Source organism: Lissotriton helveticus, chromosome 5_2, assembly GCF_964261635.1.
Source record: "Lissotriton helveticus chromosome 5_2, aLisHel1.1, whole genome shotgun sequence".
In the NCBI taxonomy this organism is placed as follows: domain Eukaryota; kingdom Metazoa; phylum Chordata; class Amphibia; order Caudata; family Salamandridae; genus Lissotriton; species Lissotriton helveticus.
This window is the reverse complement of record NC_136066.1, coordinates 6,189,946-6,206,259: the sequence shown is the minus strand read 5'-3', so window position 1 is coordinate 6,206,259 and position 16,314 is coordinate 6,189,946. Positions and strand designations below refer to the sequence as shown.

The following is a 16,314-nucleotide window of genomic DNA, read 5'->3' as shown; positions in this document are numbered from 1 at the left end:
TCCACTCTGAAGCTCCACTCTGAAGCTCCACTCTGAAGCTCCACTCTGAAGCTCCACTCTGAAGCTCCACTCTGAAGCTCCACTCTGCACTCTGAAGCTCCACTCTGAAGCTCCACTCTGCACTCTGAAGCTCCACTCTGCACTCTGAAGCTCCACTCTGCACTCTGAAGCTCCACTCTGAAGCTCCACTCTGAAGCTCCACTCTGAAGCTCCACTCTGAAGCTCCACTCTGCACTCTGAAGCTCCACTCTGAATCTGCACTCTGAAGCTCCACTCTGCACTCTGAAGCTCCACTCTGAATCTGCACTCTGAAGCTCCACTCTGCACTCTGAAGCTCCACTCTGAATCTGCACTCTGAAGCTCCACTCTGCACTCTGAAGCTCCACTCTGAATCTGCACTCTGAAGCTCCACTCTGCACTCTGAAGCTCCACTCTGAATCTGCACTCTGAAGCTCCACTCTGCACTCTGAAGCTCCACTCTGAAGCTGCACTCTGAAGCTCCACTCTGCACTCTGAAGCTCCACTCTGAAGCTCCACTCTGCACTCTGAAGCTCCACTCTGAAGCTCCACTCTGAAGCTGCACTCTGAATCTGCACTCTGAAGCTCCACTCTGAAGCTGCACTCTGAATCTGCACTCTGAAGCTCCACTCTGCACTCTGAAGCTCCACTCTGAATCTGCACTCTGAAGCTCCACTCTGCACTCTGAAGCTCCACTCTGAAGCTCCACTCTGCACTCTGAAGCTCCACTCTGAAGCTCCACTCTGAAGCTCCACTCTGAAGCTCCACTCTGAAGCTCCACTCTGAAGCTCCACTCTGAAGCTCCACTCTGAAGCTCCACTCTGCACTCTGAAGCTCCACTCTGAAGCTCCACTCTGAAGCTCCACTCTGAAGCTCCACTCTGAAGCTCCACTCTGAAGCTCCACTCTGAAGCTCCACTCTGAAGCTCCACTCTGAAGCTCCACTCTGAAGCTCCACTCTGCACTCTGAAGCTCCACTCTGCACTCTGAAGCTCCACTCTGAAGCTCCACTCTGCACTCTGAAGCTCCACTCTGAAGCTCCACTCTGCACTCTGAATCTGCACTCTGAAGCTCCACTCTGAAGCTCCACTCTGAAGCTCCACTCTGAAGCTCCACTCTGAAGCTCCACTCTGAAGCTCCACTCTGAAGCTCCACTCTGAAGCTCCACTCTGAAGCTCCACTCTGAAGCTCCACTCTGCACTCTGAAGCTCCACTCTGCACTCTGAAGCTCCACTCTCCACTCTGAAGCTCCACTCTGAAGCTCCACTCTGCACTCTGAAGCTCCACTCTGAATCTGCACTCTGAAGCTCCACTCTGAAGCTCCACTCTGAAGCTCCACTCTGAAGCTCCACTCTGAAGCTCCACTCTGAAGCTCCACTCTGAAGCTCCACTCTGAAGCTCCACTCTGAAGCTCCACTCTGCACTCTGAAGCTCCACTCTGCACTCTGAAGCTCCACTCTGAAGCTCCACTCTCCACTCTGAAGCTCCACTCTGAAGCTCCACGCTCCACTCTGAAGCTCCACTCTGAAGCTCCACTCTGAAGCTCCACTCTGAAGCTCCACTCTGAAGCTCCACTCTGAAGCTCCACTCTGAAGCTCCACTCTGCACTCTGAAGCTCCACTCTGCACTCTGAAGCTCCACTCTGCACTCTGAAGCTCCACTCTGAATCTGCACTCTGAAGCTCCACTCTGCACTCTGAAGCTCCACTCTGAATCTGCACTCTGAAGCTCCACTCTGCACTCTGAAGCTCCACTCTGAATCTGCACTCTGAAGCTCCACTCTGCACTCTGAAGCTCCACTCTGAAGCTCCACTCTGAAGCTCCACTCTGAAGCTCCACTCTGAAGCTCCACTCTGAAGCTCCACTCTGAAGCTCCACTCTGAAGCTCCACTCTGCACTCTGCACTCTGAAGCTCCACTCTGAATCTGCACTCTGAAGCTCCACTCTGAATCTGCACTCTGAAGCTCCACTCTGAATCTGCACTCTGAATCTGCACTCTGAATCTGCACTCTGAAGCTCCACTCTGAATCTGCACTCTGAAGCTCCACTCTGAAGCTCCACTCTGAAGCTCCACTCTGAAGCTCCACTCTGAAGCTCCACTCTGAAGCTCCACTCTGAAGCTCCACTCTGAAGCTCCACTCTGCACTCTGAAGCTCCACTCTGAAGCTCCACTCTGAAGCTCCACTCTGAAGCTCCACTCTGAAGCTCCACTCTGAAGCTCCACTCTGCACTCTGAAGCTCCACTCTGAATCTGCACTCTGAAGCTCCACTCTGCACTCTGAAGCTCCACTCTGAATCTGCACTCTGAAGCTCCACTCTGCACTCTGAAGCTCCACTCTGAATCTGCACTCTGAAGCTCCACTCTGCACTCTGAAGCTCCACTCTGAAGCTCCACTCTGAAGCTCCACTCTGAAGCTCCACTCTGAAGCTCCACTCTGAAGCTCCACTCTGAAGCTCCACTCTGAAGCTCCACTCTGAAGCTCCACTCTGCACTCTGCACTCTGAAGCTCCACTCTGAATCTGCACTCTGAAGCTCCACTCTGAATCTGCACTCTGAAGCTCCACTCTGAATCTGCACTCTGAATCTGCACTCTGAATCTGCACTCTGAAGCTCCACTCTGAATCTGCACTCTGAAGCTCCACTCTGAAGCTCCACTCTGAAGCTCCACTCTGAAGCTCCACTCTGAAGCTCCACTCTGAAGCTCCACTCTGAAGCTCCACTCTGCACTCTGAAGCTCCACTCTGAAGCTCCACTCTGAAGCTCCACTCTGAAGCTCCACTCTGAAGCTCCACTCTGAAGCTCCACTCTGAAGCTCCACTCTGAAGCTCCACTCTGCACTCTGAAGCTCCACTGAAGCTACACACCGCGCAGGGCAGCTCTGGATGCTGATGCGAGAGGCCAGCTGGGAGGCGCGCTGCTCGTCTTCCTGCTCGTGCTGACTCGGAGAGAAAACTTGTTTTCATTGGGAGAGCGGCCTTCAAAGACCCGGTCACTGCGCCTCTCCGAGTGTTTAGCTTGGGATAAAATGGGCGCAGTGTTGTGGTGATGACAGTAGAGCAAGGGAGGTGCCGGCAATGCCGGACCAGACTCGGGGGCGTTCCCGGCGTCGCGTGACGTCGGCAAAAGGCAAAGAATGTCAGGAACGCCCCCGTGTCTGGTCCGGCATTGACGGACAGGCCCCTCGTCCAATGGCAAGGCTCCGTTTACGGAGCCAGCCAATCAATGACGAGGGCCGACCCAAAGCACCCTACAGTTCTCAACAGGATTTCGCCTGCGCGAAAAGCTGCGCAGAGCGCAGCTTTCGCTAGGCAAAACCTAAAGACGGGGCTTAGAGCGAGAGAATGACGACACTGAGACCTCTTCTCCAATGGCTGGCCACCGTTTAGGAGGCCAGCCAATGGAACACCCTCGAAGAGAGACGGTGTCAGATTAAGACGGGCAGAGACAGACAAATGAAAACAGCAGAGAAGGGTGGGGGTTATCCTTTATACTGTGTATATATTGACAAAAGGCATAGCTAAATTTTTTATGGGAAGTTGTAAACCACAGGCGTGGGGGAAAAACACGTTTTTCATGTATTCAACCTGCGGTCAAGGTTTGTTCAGCATATTCTTCGTTTTTTTTTTTTTTTTAAGATACTCGAAATGCTTATTCCCCCACCGCAGTTAACTTTACTGGTTGGGAAAACTGTACATAAATGTGCATTTTAATGGTAACCCAAAACTTGTGCTTCTAGTAACATTTTGCCATTAGCAATCTCAGGCTGCCCCTTTCCCGGGGTCATTACGGTCCTGCTGGTCTCTAATAAATCCTAATGCGATGGCAATTGGAGTCCCTGGTGAAGCCTTCTCGGGTTTCCTGTAATGGCTCTACCACATTTTCGTGGCCCATCTCCTTTAACCTAAGATGCGAGGGAGGCAGACCCTTCCCCGCTCCTGATACTTCAAGACGTGGGGGCTGCGGCGGACAGAAGGAGGGAGACACGCGGCGAGCCAGATCATTGACATGTGACCAAAGAAATTGAGAGAGTAAAGGGTTAAAACAAAGGGGAGAAGAAAGAACAAGCCCCCTCGTTGCCGGGGTAACCCTCAGAGCTGGCGCCAATCCCAGCTCGGCTTGATGCTGACGTTGACGGACTCTGGGCCCGATGAAGGCAAACAAAGTGCTCTCGCGGCTCCCGGGCCGGCGGCGGTGATCGGGGGCACACAGTGCACATTCAAAGTGAAATGCGCGACAAAAAATCAGCATTTCAAAGCCACTCTATAACACGCTGCATAGGCGGGCACACGCATGGCCTCGGGAGTCTCCCTCGCATGGCGCTGACTCACTGCTGCTGCAGCGGGAGGAGGGACAGTGACGTCCGCATGAAGGCAGCGTGATCCCTAAACGATGCCCAATCAAAGAGCCCTTGGGACAGCGAGTCTACAGCGTGTCTTGCTCACGCTGCCTGCACGCCTTTTGTCTGTAAGCCCTGTCCTTTTCAGACTGGAGGGCGTGTTTTTCACGGACGTCAGAGGTAGAACAAAACGAAAAAACACGCCCCCCAATCCGAAAAAGACGGGGCTTAGAGCGAGAGAATGACGACACTGTGACCTCTTCTCCAATGGCTGGCCGCCGTTTAGGAGGCCAGCCAATGGAGAAGAGGGGAGGGGTTTACCCTCGCTACTCAGATTCATTAAATCTCGCTGGCGAGACTGCGCATGTGTGCAGCCTATGCCAGTCACGACCTAAAAAGGGTTCCCACCCTTTAAAATGATTTTGAGACCAACTTTTTAAGCCATAAAATAAAAACAAACTAAGGAAGAAAAATGTGAATGTCCAGGGTCTTGCTATGAAAAGTGAAGTAACTCCTCAAAATATTTATATTTTCCTTCTAAGAAGGTATGCCCTACCTGCAGTGTGAAGGAAGGAGCACAGAGCTGTGAGTAATGACCTAGAAGAAGGTGTGCCCTACCTGCAGTGTGAAGGAAGGAGCACAGAGCTGTGAGTAATGACCTAGAAGAAGGTGTGCTCTACCTGCAGTGTGAAGGAAGGAGCACAGAGCTGTGATGAATGACCTAGAAGAAGGTATGCTCTACCTGCAGTGTGAAGGAAGGAGCACAGAGTGGTGGCGACCTAGAAGAATGTGATGAAGCAGAGCCTGGGAGTCAGCAAGCCTACCCTCTCGGATCTCTAATCTGAGCTGCTGGCCTGTGGTACTATCTGAGCCCATGAGATCCTATGTATACAAATGAAGGTGCTTGTGGAGTTACAAGGACAACAAATACAGTCATGGATCAGGCAGTGCGTTGTGTTCACGGTTCCATCAACTACTTTGGTTTTAATGTGCAAGTATCATTCAGAGGTTAGCTCGAAGGCTTCGTCTTAACGCTCTTAGGAATAGAGCCCCCTTACCAAGGCCCTGCCCAGGGGCAATGCATTTTCTTGGACATAAGAGACTTGTGGTGAATACGCTGCTGCTATCGAGAAGTATAGTACTCTGGTCCCGCCCATGCCACCCCCTTTCTGGTCAGGTATAGTCTTCTGGCTGCTTTTGCCCCAGTTTACTCATGCTAAGGGGAACAGCAAACAGTTTCTAGGTGGGTTTGGGCTAGGAGTGGAGGCAGGCTCCATGCAGACTGCAGTTACCTTCTTAGTGCACTGTCTAACTGTATTGATTAACTCCGAAATGACCATATCCACACATTTCAGACATGGCTCCTTAATCTTCTTCACCTGCTTTTTCACGATTGTCTCAAACGCCATGTCCGGGGTGAAGAGGCCAGTCCTGAACACGAGAGGTGAGGCATGGCCGGGAGAGGAGGGAGGCGAGGAAAAGTACACATGGTTATAAACTCACCCCACAACATAGCCTTTTTTTTTATCACTGAATGAACAAATGTAGCCCAAGGAATAGACCATTCTAAGGGCTTAGAAGCCTCAAAGGAGGGGGGATAGAAATGTTTCTTACCTGTAATCCTCTTTCAGGAAAACCATACACACTGAAAATTACCACCACATGGCAGGATCATAGAGAACTTTTATTAAAAAACTTAAAATTCATGTTTGTATTTAGAAAAGCCATTTTGTGCAACTAAAAGTATCTTTTGGTACTTATGTGTAACGTATACTGGCACTATTGTGTTTACTTTCCATAAAATACAGCCAATTCCAAAACAAAGAGGTCACTAGTATAAATAGGACACCGCCTTCTGAGACTGAAAAATGGACACTGCTCCTTTAAGGAAATACACACCACCAGCATCATGCCCTGTCAGCTTTCTCAGCCTGTTGTTATTTAGCCGTAGGTTCCTAGATCGTGTGTAACAACCTACCCAATCTTTTCACTGGTGAGCAAAGTACGTAGTATATAACTTCAGTGAAGAATCGCCGAAAGGAGAACTATGACAAGAGGCGAGAAACCTTTCCTTCTTGGGATCTTTGATGGTGACCAGCACATAAAACAGCAGTGAGCCTATCCCTTGAGTAGGGGGTGACAAGAAATGATTACTTATGTGTAGTTGGATAACTTCTTTTGCAGATTCAGAAAACACAGCTGAATGGAGTTACACCAGAATTGGCAAAACATCAGAACTTTACTCAGAAAGTGTGCTTTTTGAGATCTGATGCAAATCCATTCGGTGGCGGCCATGAAGAGCTGAAAAAAAGTATATCTGAACTGTTTGTTTAGATATGCTCTGACTGGCCGCCTAAAGGGGACTAGGCAATCCTGACGGACTATAAGTTGTGGCAGCAATTACAGGATCCAGAGACATGGGACCTAGGCTAAATTGGACTAGTGTCATTCTTGAGCTCTTCCTTCAAGATCTAATGCACAAAGCTGATAACAGTTTTAATACATGTCTTAGTCCTGCAAATAAGGGAGCAGAGGTCCTATTGGCATGTGAAGAGATCTGTGCGCAGGTGGCATCTGGTCTAACATTGCCTAGCAGAAGTCGTACTAATCTGGGTAAGAAATGGCTTGACAAGGATTGCTCGAAAGCGCACTAAAAGCTCATTTCTGCCTTGCAGCAGGTGCCAAGAGATTGTGTTCTTATAGCCCAATTGAGGCAGTCCTATAAAAGTACGATTAATTACAGAAAACAAGAAATTAAAGATAAAGCTTGGAATGACCTGCTTTCGGTTGAGGTTCATAGGGATACTGCTAGATTTTGGCCTTTAGTTAATAAACCCTTTTTAACAGGACTAAACAATACTCCTTAACAATGTAATATTACAGAGGATCAGTGGTACTCCCATTTTAATACTATTTATAGAGTATCCCAGTTCGGGAGAGGCTCTCCAGTTCTTCCTGCTCGAGATTGGGGCAACACATCATTGAATTTGACAGAAATGGAAGTGGAGACGGGTATCACTAAAATCACTAGCAATAAGGCCCCTGTCCCTGATTGTGTTCCGGCTGATCTATATAAACAAACACAGCATCGTTGGGCAAAAATCATAACCAAACTTTTAAATATGTCTGGTATGTATGGATTTCCGCCATCCTGGTCTCTCTCTACCATTATTACAGTTTTTAAAAAGGGGCAGAGAGGTGATCAAGTTCGTTATAGACCCATCTCCCGGATTGATACAGTGGCTAAGGTTTTAGGTAGAGTTCTTTTAAATAAACTTTCTAAATGGTTAGATGATACTGGAATTTTAACAGATTGTCAATACGGTTTTAGAAAAGGTAGACGCACTATAGATTAGTGTTTGAATTTGCACCATTTGGATGAGAAATATACAGTGGTGTAACAAGGTACGTTACAGCTGGCCTTCATGGATTTATCCTCGGCCTTTGATCTAGTAAATAGATCAAAGTTATGGGCAATATTGATAGGTATGGGGATGGACCGCTGCTTAGTCGATTTTTTAGCAGCTCTTCATAAGGATCTTTATGCCAGGGTTAGAGTCAGCCAAGACGGCAAATGCACTAAGCACTTTTCAATTGACAAAAGGGGTACGACAGGGCAGTATTCTAGCTCCGTTGCTTTTTACACTTTATATAATTTAAACACCTCCCTTAGCATTGCCACTTTTGATATCCCACGAATAGCAGACAGGGTTATTCCTACTCTCCTATACGCTGATGATGCAGTTCTTTTGGCCCGCACTGCACTTGGCCTGCAGAGACTTCTGGATTCATTTGGGTCCTTCATGCAATCCTTGTGAGCGTACTCGGCTTCACACTAAACGGGTGGCATCGCAGAGGTGATACTAAACATCGGAGCAAGCTCTGAGAAGAATAACTACATAAAGGACTTGATACCAGTAAAATTATTGAACTTTGACGCCACCTTACCAGAAACCCACTGTGGGTTGGAATTATCCCCACAAATTAAAACAGTTTACACACAAGAAATAGCCTTGAGAAAGTCGCGGGACGACCTCCCGGTTATGATGAAACATGTGTTGGCTGTTAGGAGCAATGTGAGAAGATCCACATAAAATAAACAGAACAACGAAGAAGATAGAAGAATATTGTGCCTATTATTTATGTCTGTACTAACTACATATATTATGTACTTGTGGGACTCTAACTATTGATATACGTGGGTTAAGGAGCGTGATTTGTTCTTGGGGGTGTGGCGCCGTTACACCTAAACTCAATACCACTGTCCAGGGTTATTACAATCCTTGGACCTTATTGTTAATAAAACCAAATCGCACACGATGACAATGGGGCAGAAGCCAAAAAAATTCAAATCTTTTTATTGTCAAGGGGTTGAGTTGTCAAGGGTTTCCTCTTTCTCCTATTTGGGAGTTTTATTCGATGAGAGGGGCTCCTGGACTTCACAGTTAAGGGCTAAAAAACATGCAATGTCTCGATCCATAGCTGCTATACAAGGTTTTGTATCCTGACTAAGAGCGAAGCCCCTTGAAGCTTTGCTTAAAATGTAGAGATCTAAAAGCATTGCTATAGCAAGGTATGGGTCTGCGATTTGGGGATACAAACCTGCAGGAGAACTTCAGCAAGTTGAAAATAAATGTACGAGATATCCACTGGCGGTTCCCAAATCTACCCCACCTATGCTATTTATCAAGAGGTGGGTAGTGGTTTTATTGAGGACCACATGGATTAATACAGAACTGGCACTGAATAGAGAACCCAGGGACTGTGTAGCGCTGGATAATGTAAGTAAAATCCAATGGATACAATATGTCAAGTCAACACTGGGTAAATTGGGGCAAAATGAACTTTCTGCCACCCCAGAAAAGATAGTGAAAGAGGACCTGGCATGGGTTTAGTACAATTTTTAAACGTGCTGTCCGCAGAGAGAGAGGCGCTGGAGATTGTTTAACCTACGGTGAAAGCCCATTTCCTATTCAAGACAGTCCCACGGATAGAACTGTACGTGAGAATTGTTACAAAACCTTTTCACTGTTTTCTCCTTACCAGGTTCTGTTTCAATCTCATTCATTCTCTTTTAGCAGATGTACAGGGGTGGAGTAGGGTAAATGATTTAGGTCCCTGTACACGTGACAATTTCTAAACCCAGGATACCATACATTTTATAATGTTTTGTGAGCATTTTAGCTCCATGAGGAGAACGTTTTTAAGTCCAATTCTAAAGGGGAGGGGTTTTGTGCACGTTAGACCTGCTTTACTATATTTTCAGTTGTTAAATAACCCTTGGAAGATTTTTAATGTTGCAGATTTTTTGGTGGCGGCTGTTAAGATATAGGAAGAAAGGGTGCTAGAAATTTGAATTGTTGATCGAATTTATATATTGATATAATTGTTTCTTTTATGACATTTTTTCTCTTATATTTATGATTAGGATATAGGGGAAAGATTTGATTGATGTACTTGTTGCCTGAACCATGAATTAGGAGACATCCCCTTTTGTTGGACGTGGTATATTGTATTGAACCCAAAATGTATTAACATAATTTTATGTACTTTTCGTATGAACATTGTTGTTTGTTGTGTACTTTTATGGCTTCCGCTAGCCGAATAAAGTGGTTTGAATTGACCTGAAATTGACATGGCCTCTGCGCACTGAAATGAATAAAAAAAAATGAATAAGATGCTCCATTGGAATGCATGGTAGTAAACATATGAAGAGTGATAACAGATTTTAGTCACATTAAAAAGCATTTGCTGGTGGTACCATACTCATTTTGAGAATAGTAGCTTTATTAGACCCTGGGGACCACATTCTCCACGGCCGCTACTTAAAATAAATGGGAGGGGGGCCATGTGGCTCACATTCCTGAGCATTGGTAGGCCCTGAGGACTCCAGGCCGTTTTAGTTTTTTTTTTTAATTAAAAGGGTTGGGTGCCATGTGGTCCACCTTCCTGAGCCTTGTTGGGCCCTGGGTACCCCACCTCCAAGCTCCACAACTAACATTTAAGGCCCTTTCTCCCCCAACCTTTTCCAGCCCGCGGACCCCATCTCCTAGGATCTGCATCATTAAAGGTGGGTGCCCGGGTGCCCACCCAGGGCACCTATCATACATACGTTGGGACGGCGAGAAAAGCCCCCAGCCGGCTCCCTGTGTGCAGCAGGAGTCGACACTGCTCCCACCGGAGGAAGCAGCTCCTTATGTTGATCCCTCCGGGTGGGAGCAATAATTTCAGCAGTTTCCCTGCCACCATCAGTTCAGGCAGGGAAACCTCAAAATTCTGCTTCCGGCTGGCAGTAGCATTTTCAGAGCTCCCGCCCACTGGGGGCAGACTGTGTCTGCTCCCGCTTGGTGAGAAATTAAAAAATGCTCCAGTCAAAAGGTATCCCTACCCGTGTCGATGAAGGCAGGAAAACCGCCAAGTCCTGAGGGTAGGCTCCCTGGGACATAGCTAGTGAAGCAGCCCTGGGGGACGGGGCCCCTGGGACCGTGTAACCTTCTCTCCATTTTGAGAAATTTGGGCCTCAGTGGGCTCCCTTGGGTGTGTGATGGCTTGGAGAGGGGGGTCACGCCCCCTCCCCCCTCCAATATTGATTAATTTCAGCCCAAGGATGGGTGGGGGGCGACCATCTTGGGGAGCAATGGCATTATAGGAAAGGTTAGGTCAATGTCCTCAACCAATCAATTAACTGGGAATTTACCATGGACTTAAAATCTGGAAAACTGGACCCGAAGGAAGCCCTTTTTGCTTTCTTTCCAAGGTGAAGTCAAAGTGAGTTGTATCCCAAGAGTGAAAGACATCTCAGAATGGGCTCATTTAGTACACACGCTTACTTTTCTAGAGATGTCTGCTCAGCACATTTGCTCCCCGCTTCCTGAAGCCTTGCCACGGGTCAGTGCCGGATCATGTTCTTACTGAGCTCTGTCTCTGGTGCCCGTAATCCACGGAGGTGGAGTTGTCCATTTGAGGAGGAATGGACACTGCGGAGATTGATGTAGGACGGATTGTAGGGCAGGGTGGACTGCACTCCGCGTCAGCGTCTTGCGATCTATAGAAGACCCCGTGCTTGGAGCGAAGAGTTACACCATGTGTGCTCACAATCCTTCCATAAAAGCGTCCATTACAACAGAGTTTGAAACAAATTCTGGATCGAAACTATCAGGAGTTTCCTTGAATCCTTGCATCACCAAGAGAAGGATTGGATGGCATTGCTGAATATATGAATCCCTTTCTCCCAGTCTCCTGTCTTCAGAGGTCATGGTTCCTCCCTTATTTTTTCGTCACCCACTTGCTACTATTATTGTCCCTGATTTTTGCTACTTGCCGTCTGAATCTTCTACGGGATGTCTTGGCTTGGATCTTATTCACTTTCCTGGTTCTAGGGAGGGTTTGCTGCCTTCCTTATCCATGTCTGCAGATTCTTCACCTTCAATCAAGAGCTCAGGAGGTTTTTCTCTCCTAACAGGGGCCCTTCATGAGCATGGTTTATTGCAGAGTGGCTCTGTGGTACTGGGAGGAGTAGCCTTTCTTGGGGCAAACAAGAAGTATACTTCAGGGACCTTTACAGCAGCATACAGCTGGAGGCAGAGTGAGAGTCACTGCTTGAAGGGTGTGTCCATACCTGGGGTGACAAAAGGCTGCTTGAACCCTCTGAGGATTTTATGTTTGAGGAGGATAGTTGTGTCTTTATTTTTGCAGTTGACTCTTTCAAAAAGGGACTAAGGAATCTGTGTTGACCTCACCCACAGCCCTAAAACAGAACCTTTGAACACTACTTTTTAAACTTGCAGATTTTACGATTTCCGCCTTCGTCTCCATGCATTGGATCTCACCATTGACATTGAACAGAGAAACACCTGAGAAAGACATGTCCAGAATCTTTTGTTGCATTTAAGGAGAATGCAACCTCAGGTGAAGTAATGAGAAGAGTCACAAGGAACAACTATGACAAATCTCTCTTGGATCATCTGTTGTCCATTGGTTGTGGGTAGTGTGACTTCTTCCAAGACGGCCTTGACACATCTCGGCTTTCCTTGGGTTGGGGGTCTATAACAATTCTATATCGTAGTTCTCAAGATGTGCAGTCGCACTGGCAGCTCTCGTCGCAGTGGCTCAAGTCTGACAGACATTTCTGTCCACTGAGAGGGTATTCTTGTTGCCCTGCTTTGGAGAAGCTGAATAAGTGGACCCCACAGTCTTGGATTGAATGTATCCAAGGACATCAACAAGCAATAAGGGGGTGAATCTACTCTCTCAGTTAGGTGGGCACACAGAGAAAGAAGAAGCAGAAACAATACCAGAATCAGGCTGGAGATCCCTTCGAAGAGGAGGACGCTGCTCTGGAGGTCGGTATCGTTTCTGGAAAGGAGCTGGAGCTGCCTTCAGAGACACGCTCTATGGCTAACCTGAGCAGACGCGGCGACAGAGGCAAGTTATGTCTTTAAGAGGTTCAACAATCATTGACGCGGTAGCCAAGGCTCAGCCACTGGGATATCCAGCTGGCTGTCCCTCTCATCCAACCCTGATGGAAAGGGTTTGTGTCTTCAGCAGGAGATGCGCTGCAGGCAGCGATTCTGCAGGAGACACGAATGTTCTGATGGAAGATGAGGAGGCCATGGATGTCATCTTCCCCCGTGTGTCAGACCCTCCAGGAGGGACACGCGCTTTGAAAAGTACAGGCTCAGAGGAGTACAGGCTCAGAGGAGTACAGGCTTTGAGAGGAATAGAGGCTTCTTTAGAAGCATTGGCTCCTAGAGAGGTACCGGCGGCTCAATAAGCACAGGCTCTTCCAGGGGCTCCTTGAACGATGGGAGGATGACTGAGGAAAGCAATGTGAGTGCAGAGCTCAAGAGCTCCTTGGAGGAGTGACAGCCCTACTTGGAGGTGAGATTCTCAGTGGAGTCACGGATGGAGTAGATGGACTTCAGGAATCTGTCTTCCACACAGACCCAGAGTTAGGAGTAGAAGGGTTGGCACTGGCAGGTCATGATGTCTACAGGTGATGTGCGCTTCTTTGAAAGATCAGTGTGAGTTTTACAGCTTCTGGCGCTGCACTCTATCGCGCTATGTTGACCATTTCTTCCCATTTTCTTAAGTATCCAGTAACTTAATTTACTGCAGGGCCTTTTAAGAAAAACAAAAGTAATTTGACCAATAAAGCCTGCAGGTAAGCAATCATAAAATAACATTTGTTTAAAAAAGTCTCTTACTTATAGATAAGTATTCATTATACCATTATAAAAGTGCTGCAGGGTCCAGTGCTTCTGATTGTCGATGAGGGTCCCCTAAAGGAGAGGTTGTGTTACAGCCACAACAGCTACACAGCTGAACAGGTCTGTCTGAGGGCGGGATGAACACAGCACTGTTATGAGGGGGTGATGGGGGGGGGGGGGGAGAGCTGAGGGGCTTCTGCCCCAGTGACATACCATGGGTTTCAATCCTGCCACAGGGGCTGAGGGCAATGAAATGCAAAGCCAACTCCAGGGCAAGGTACCAGTAGGCTGCGACAGTGCCTCCTGCAGTGACAACAGTGTCCCTCGAGATCTCCACCCATGCTGGTGGCAACACATGTGTGACCCTGACACAATGCGGCTAGGAAGTGCTCACCGGGGGGGAGCAGGGAGTGCTGCAACGTAGCACTTTGACTTGGGTGGAAATCAGTCATGGAGGTCTCTTCTTTTGGGAAAAGGGAGAAAGGGCCTGTGTGTAGAGGGAGGACCGGGCATCAGGGGCTCGACTTCTGAAACTAGTCGATGTTAATCGCTCCCAGAGGATGCAGGGGTTCACGAGGGCTCCACCTCCAACAGGACACTGGTCCTTACTTCTATCGCAAATGGAACAGGGACTAGCAAAGACTCCACATCTGACAGGACACTGGTCCTTACTTCTATCGCCAATGGAACAGGGACTAGCAAAGACTCCACATCTGACAGGACACTGGTCCTTACTTCTATCGCCAATGGAACAGGGACTAGCAAAGACTCCACCTCTGACAGGACACTGGTCCTTACTTCTATCACCAATGGAACAGGGACTAGCTAAGACTCCACCTCTGACAGGACACTGGTCCTTACTTCCATCACCAATGGAACAGGGACTAGCGAAGACTCCACCTCCGACAGGACACAGGTCCTTACTTCTATCGCAAATGGAACAGGGACTAGCAAAGACTCCACATCTGACAGGACACTGGTCCTTACTTCTATCGCCAATGGAACAGGGACTAGCAAAGACTCCACATCTGACAGGACACTGGTCCTTACTTCCATCACCAATGGAACAGGGACTGGCAAAGACTCCACCTCTGACAGGACACTGGTCCTTACTTCTATCACCAATGGAACAGCGACTAGCAAAGACTCCACCTCTGAAAGGACACTGGTCCTTACTTCCATCACCAATGGAACAGCGACTAGCAAAGACTCCACCTCTGACAGGACACTGGTCCTTACTTCTATCGCCAATGGAACAGGGACTAGCAAAGACTCCACCTCTGACAGGACACTGGTCCTTACTTCTATCGCCAATAGAACAGGGACTAGCAAAGACTCCTCCTCCGACAGGACACTGGTCCTTACTTCCATCACCAATGGAACAGGGATGAGCAAAGACTCCACCTCTGACAGGACACTGGTCCTTACTTCTATCGCCAATGGAACAGGGACTAGCAAAGACTCCACCTCCGACAGGACACTGGTCCTTACTTCTATCGCCAATAGAACAGGGACTAGCAAAGCCTCCACCTCCGACAGGACACTGGTCCTTACTTCCATCGCCAATGGAACAGGGATGAGCAAAGACTCCACCTCCGACAGGACACTGGTCCTTACTTCTATCGCCAATGGAACAGGGACGAGCAAAGACTCCACCTCCGACAGGACACTGGTCCTTACTTCTATCGCCAATGGAACAGGGACTAGCAAAGACTCCACCTCTGACAGGACACTGGTCCTTACTTACATCACCAATGGAACAGGGACTAGCAAAAACTCCACCTCTGACAGGACACTGGTCCTTACTTCCATCACCAATGGAACAGGGACTAGCAAAGACTCCACCTCTGACAGAACACTGGTCCTTACTTCCATCACCAATGGAACAGGGACTAGCAAAGACTCCACCTCTGAAAGGACACTGGTCCTTACTTCCATCACCAATGGAACAGGGACTAGCAAAGACTCCACCTCTGAAAGGACACTGGTCCTTACTTCCATCACCAATGGAACAGGGACTAGCAAAGACTCCACCTCCGACAGGACACTGGTCCTTACTTCCATCGCCAATGGAACAGGGATGAGCAAAGACTCCACCTCCGACAGGACACTGGTCCTTACTTCCATCACCAATGGAACAGGGACTAGCAAAGACTCCACCTTTGACAGGACACTGGTCCTTACTTCCATCACCAATGGAACAGGGACTAGCGAAGACTCCACCTCTGACAGGACACTGGTCCTACTTCAACTCTCTACCTTTTCAATGTAGGACAACACACCTGGCCTGCTGATAGGCAGAGACATTCAGTGAAGCCACAGTGCTGTGTGTGAATTCCGGGGTAGCTGGATTATCCTCGGATCAAAAGTGACTGCTACATCTGCCAAGTTGAGTACCAGGATGTGGTGGAATTTGGCAGGCTTGAGGTGACTCCTTTCCACTGGCAGCACTCTCCATCGGCAGCCTTAAATGATATAGCTCCAGCTGTTCTGGTGTTCTGAGGGGGCTCAATTTGTGGAGTCTTGGGGATCACAATCAGGACAGTGATTGCGTCTCACAAACTGAAGGGAGTCAACCAGCCCCAGGCGCTCACGCCTTCCAGCACTTAAAACACAGGGTTTTTGAGGTTCCCACAAAGAAAGGGCTCAGGACCAGCACATATGAAGGTTAGACATGAAGTCCCCCCCACCATTGGCAGGCAGGACAACCATACTGTGTGGGGCCTTTAAGTGCCTCCGACCTCATGCCTCT

At 48.3% G+C, this 16,314-nt stretch overlaps 1 protein-coding gene across 10 annotated transcripts in view; it reads right to left on the bottom strand.

Annotated features, from left to right (window-relative positions):
• The window catches only part of DNM1 (dynamin 1), a 742,836-nt gene that overhangs the window by 334,370 nt on the left and 392,152 nt on the right, over window positions 1–16,314 (bottom strand). For 9 of the 10 annotated variants that reach the window (XM_078646632.1, XM_078646628.1, XM_078646630.1 and 6 more), the window contains exon 10: window positions 5,646–5,784. The exons of the other annotated variant lie outside the window; for it this stretch is intronic. In XM_078646632.1, coding sequence (XP_078502758.1) covers window positions 5,646–5,784 — 139 coding nt within the window. The remainder of the gene's footprint in view (window positions 1–5,645; window positions 5,785–16,314) is intronic. 10 annotated transcript variants of the gene reach the window in all.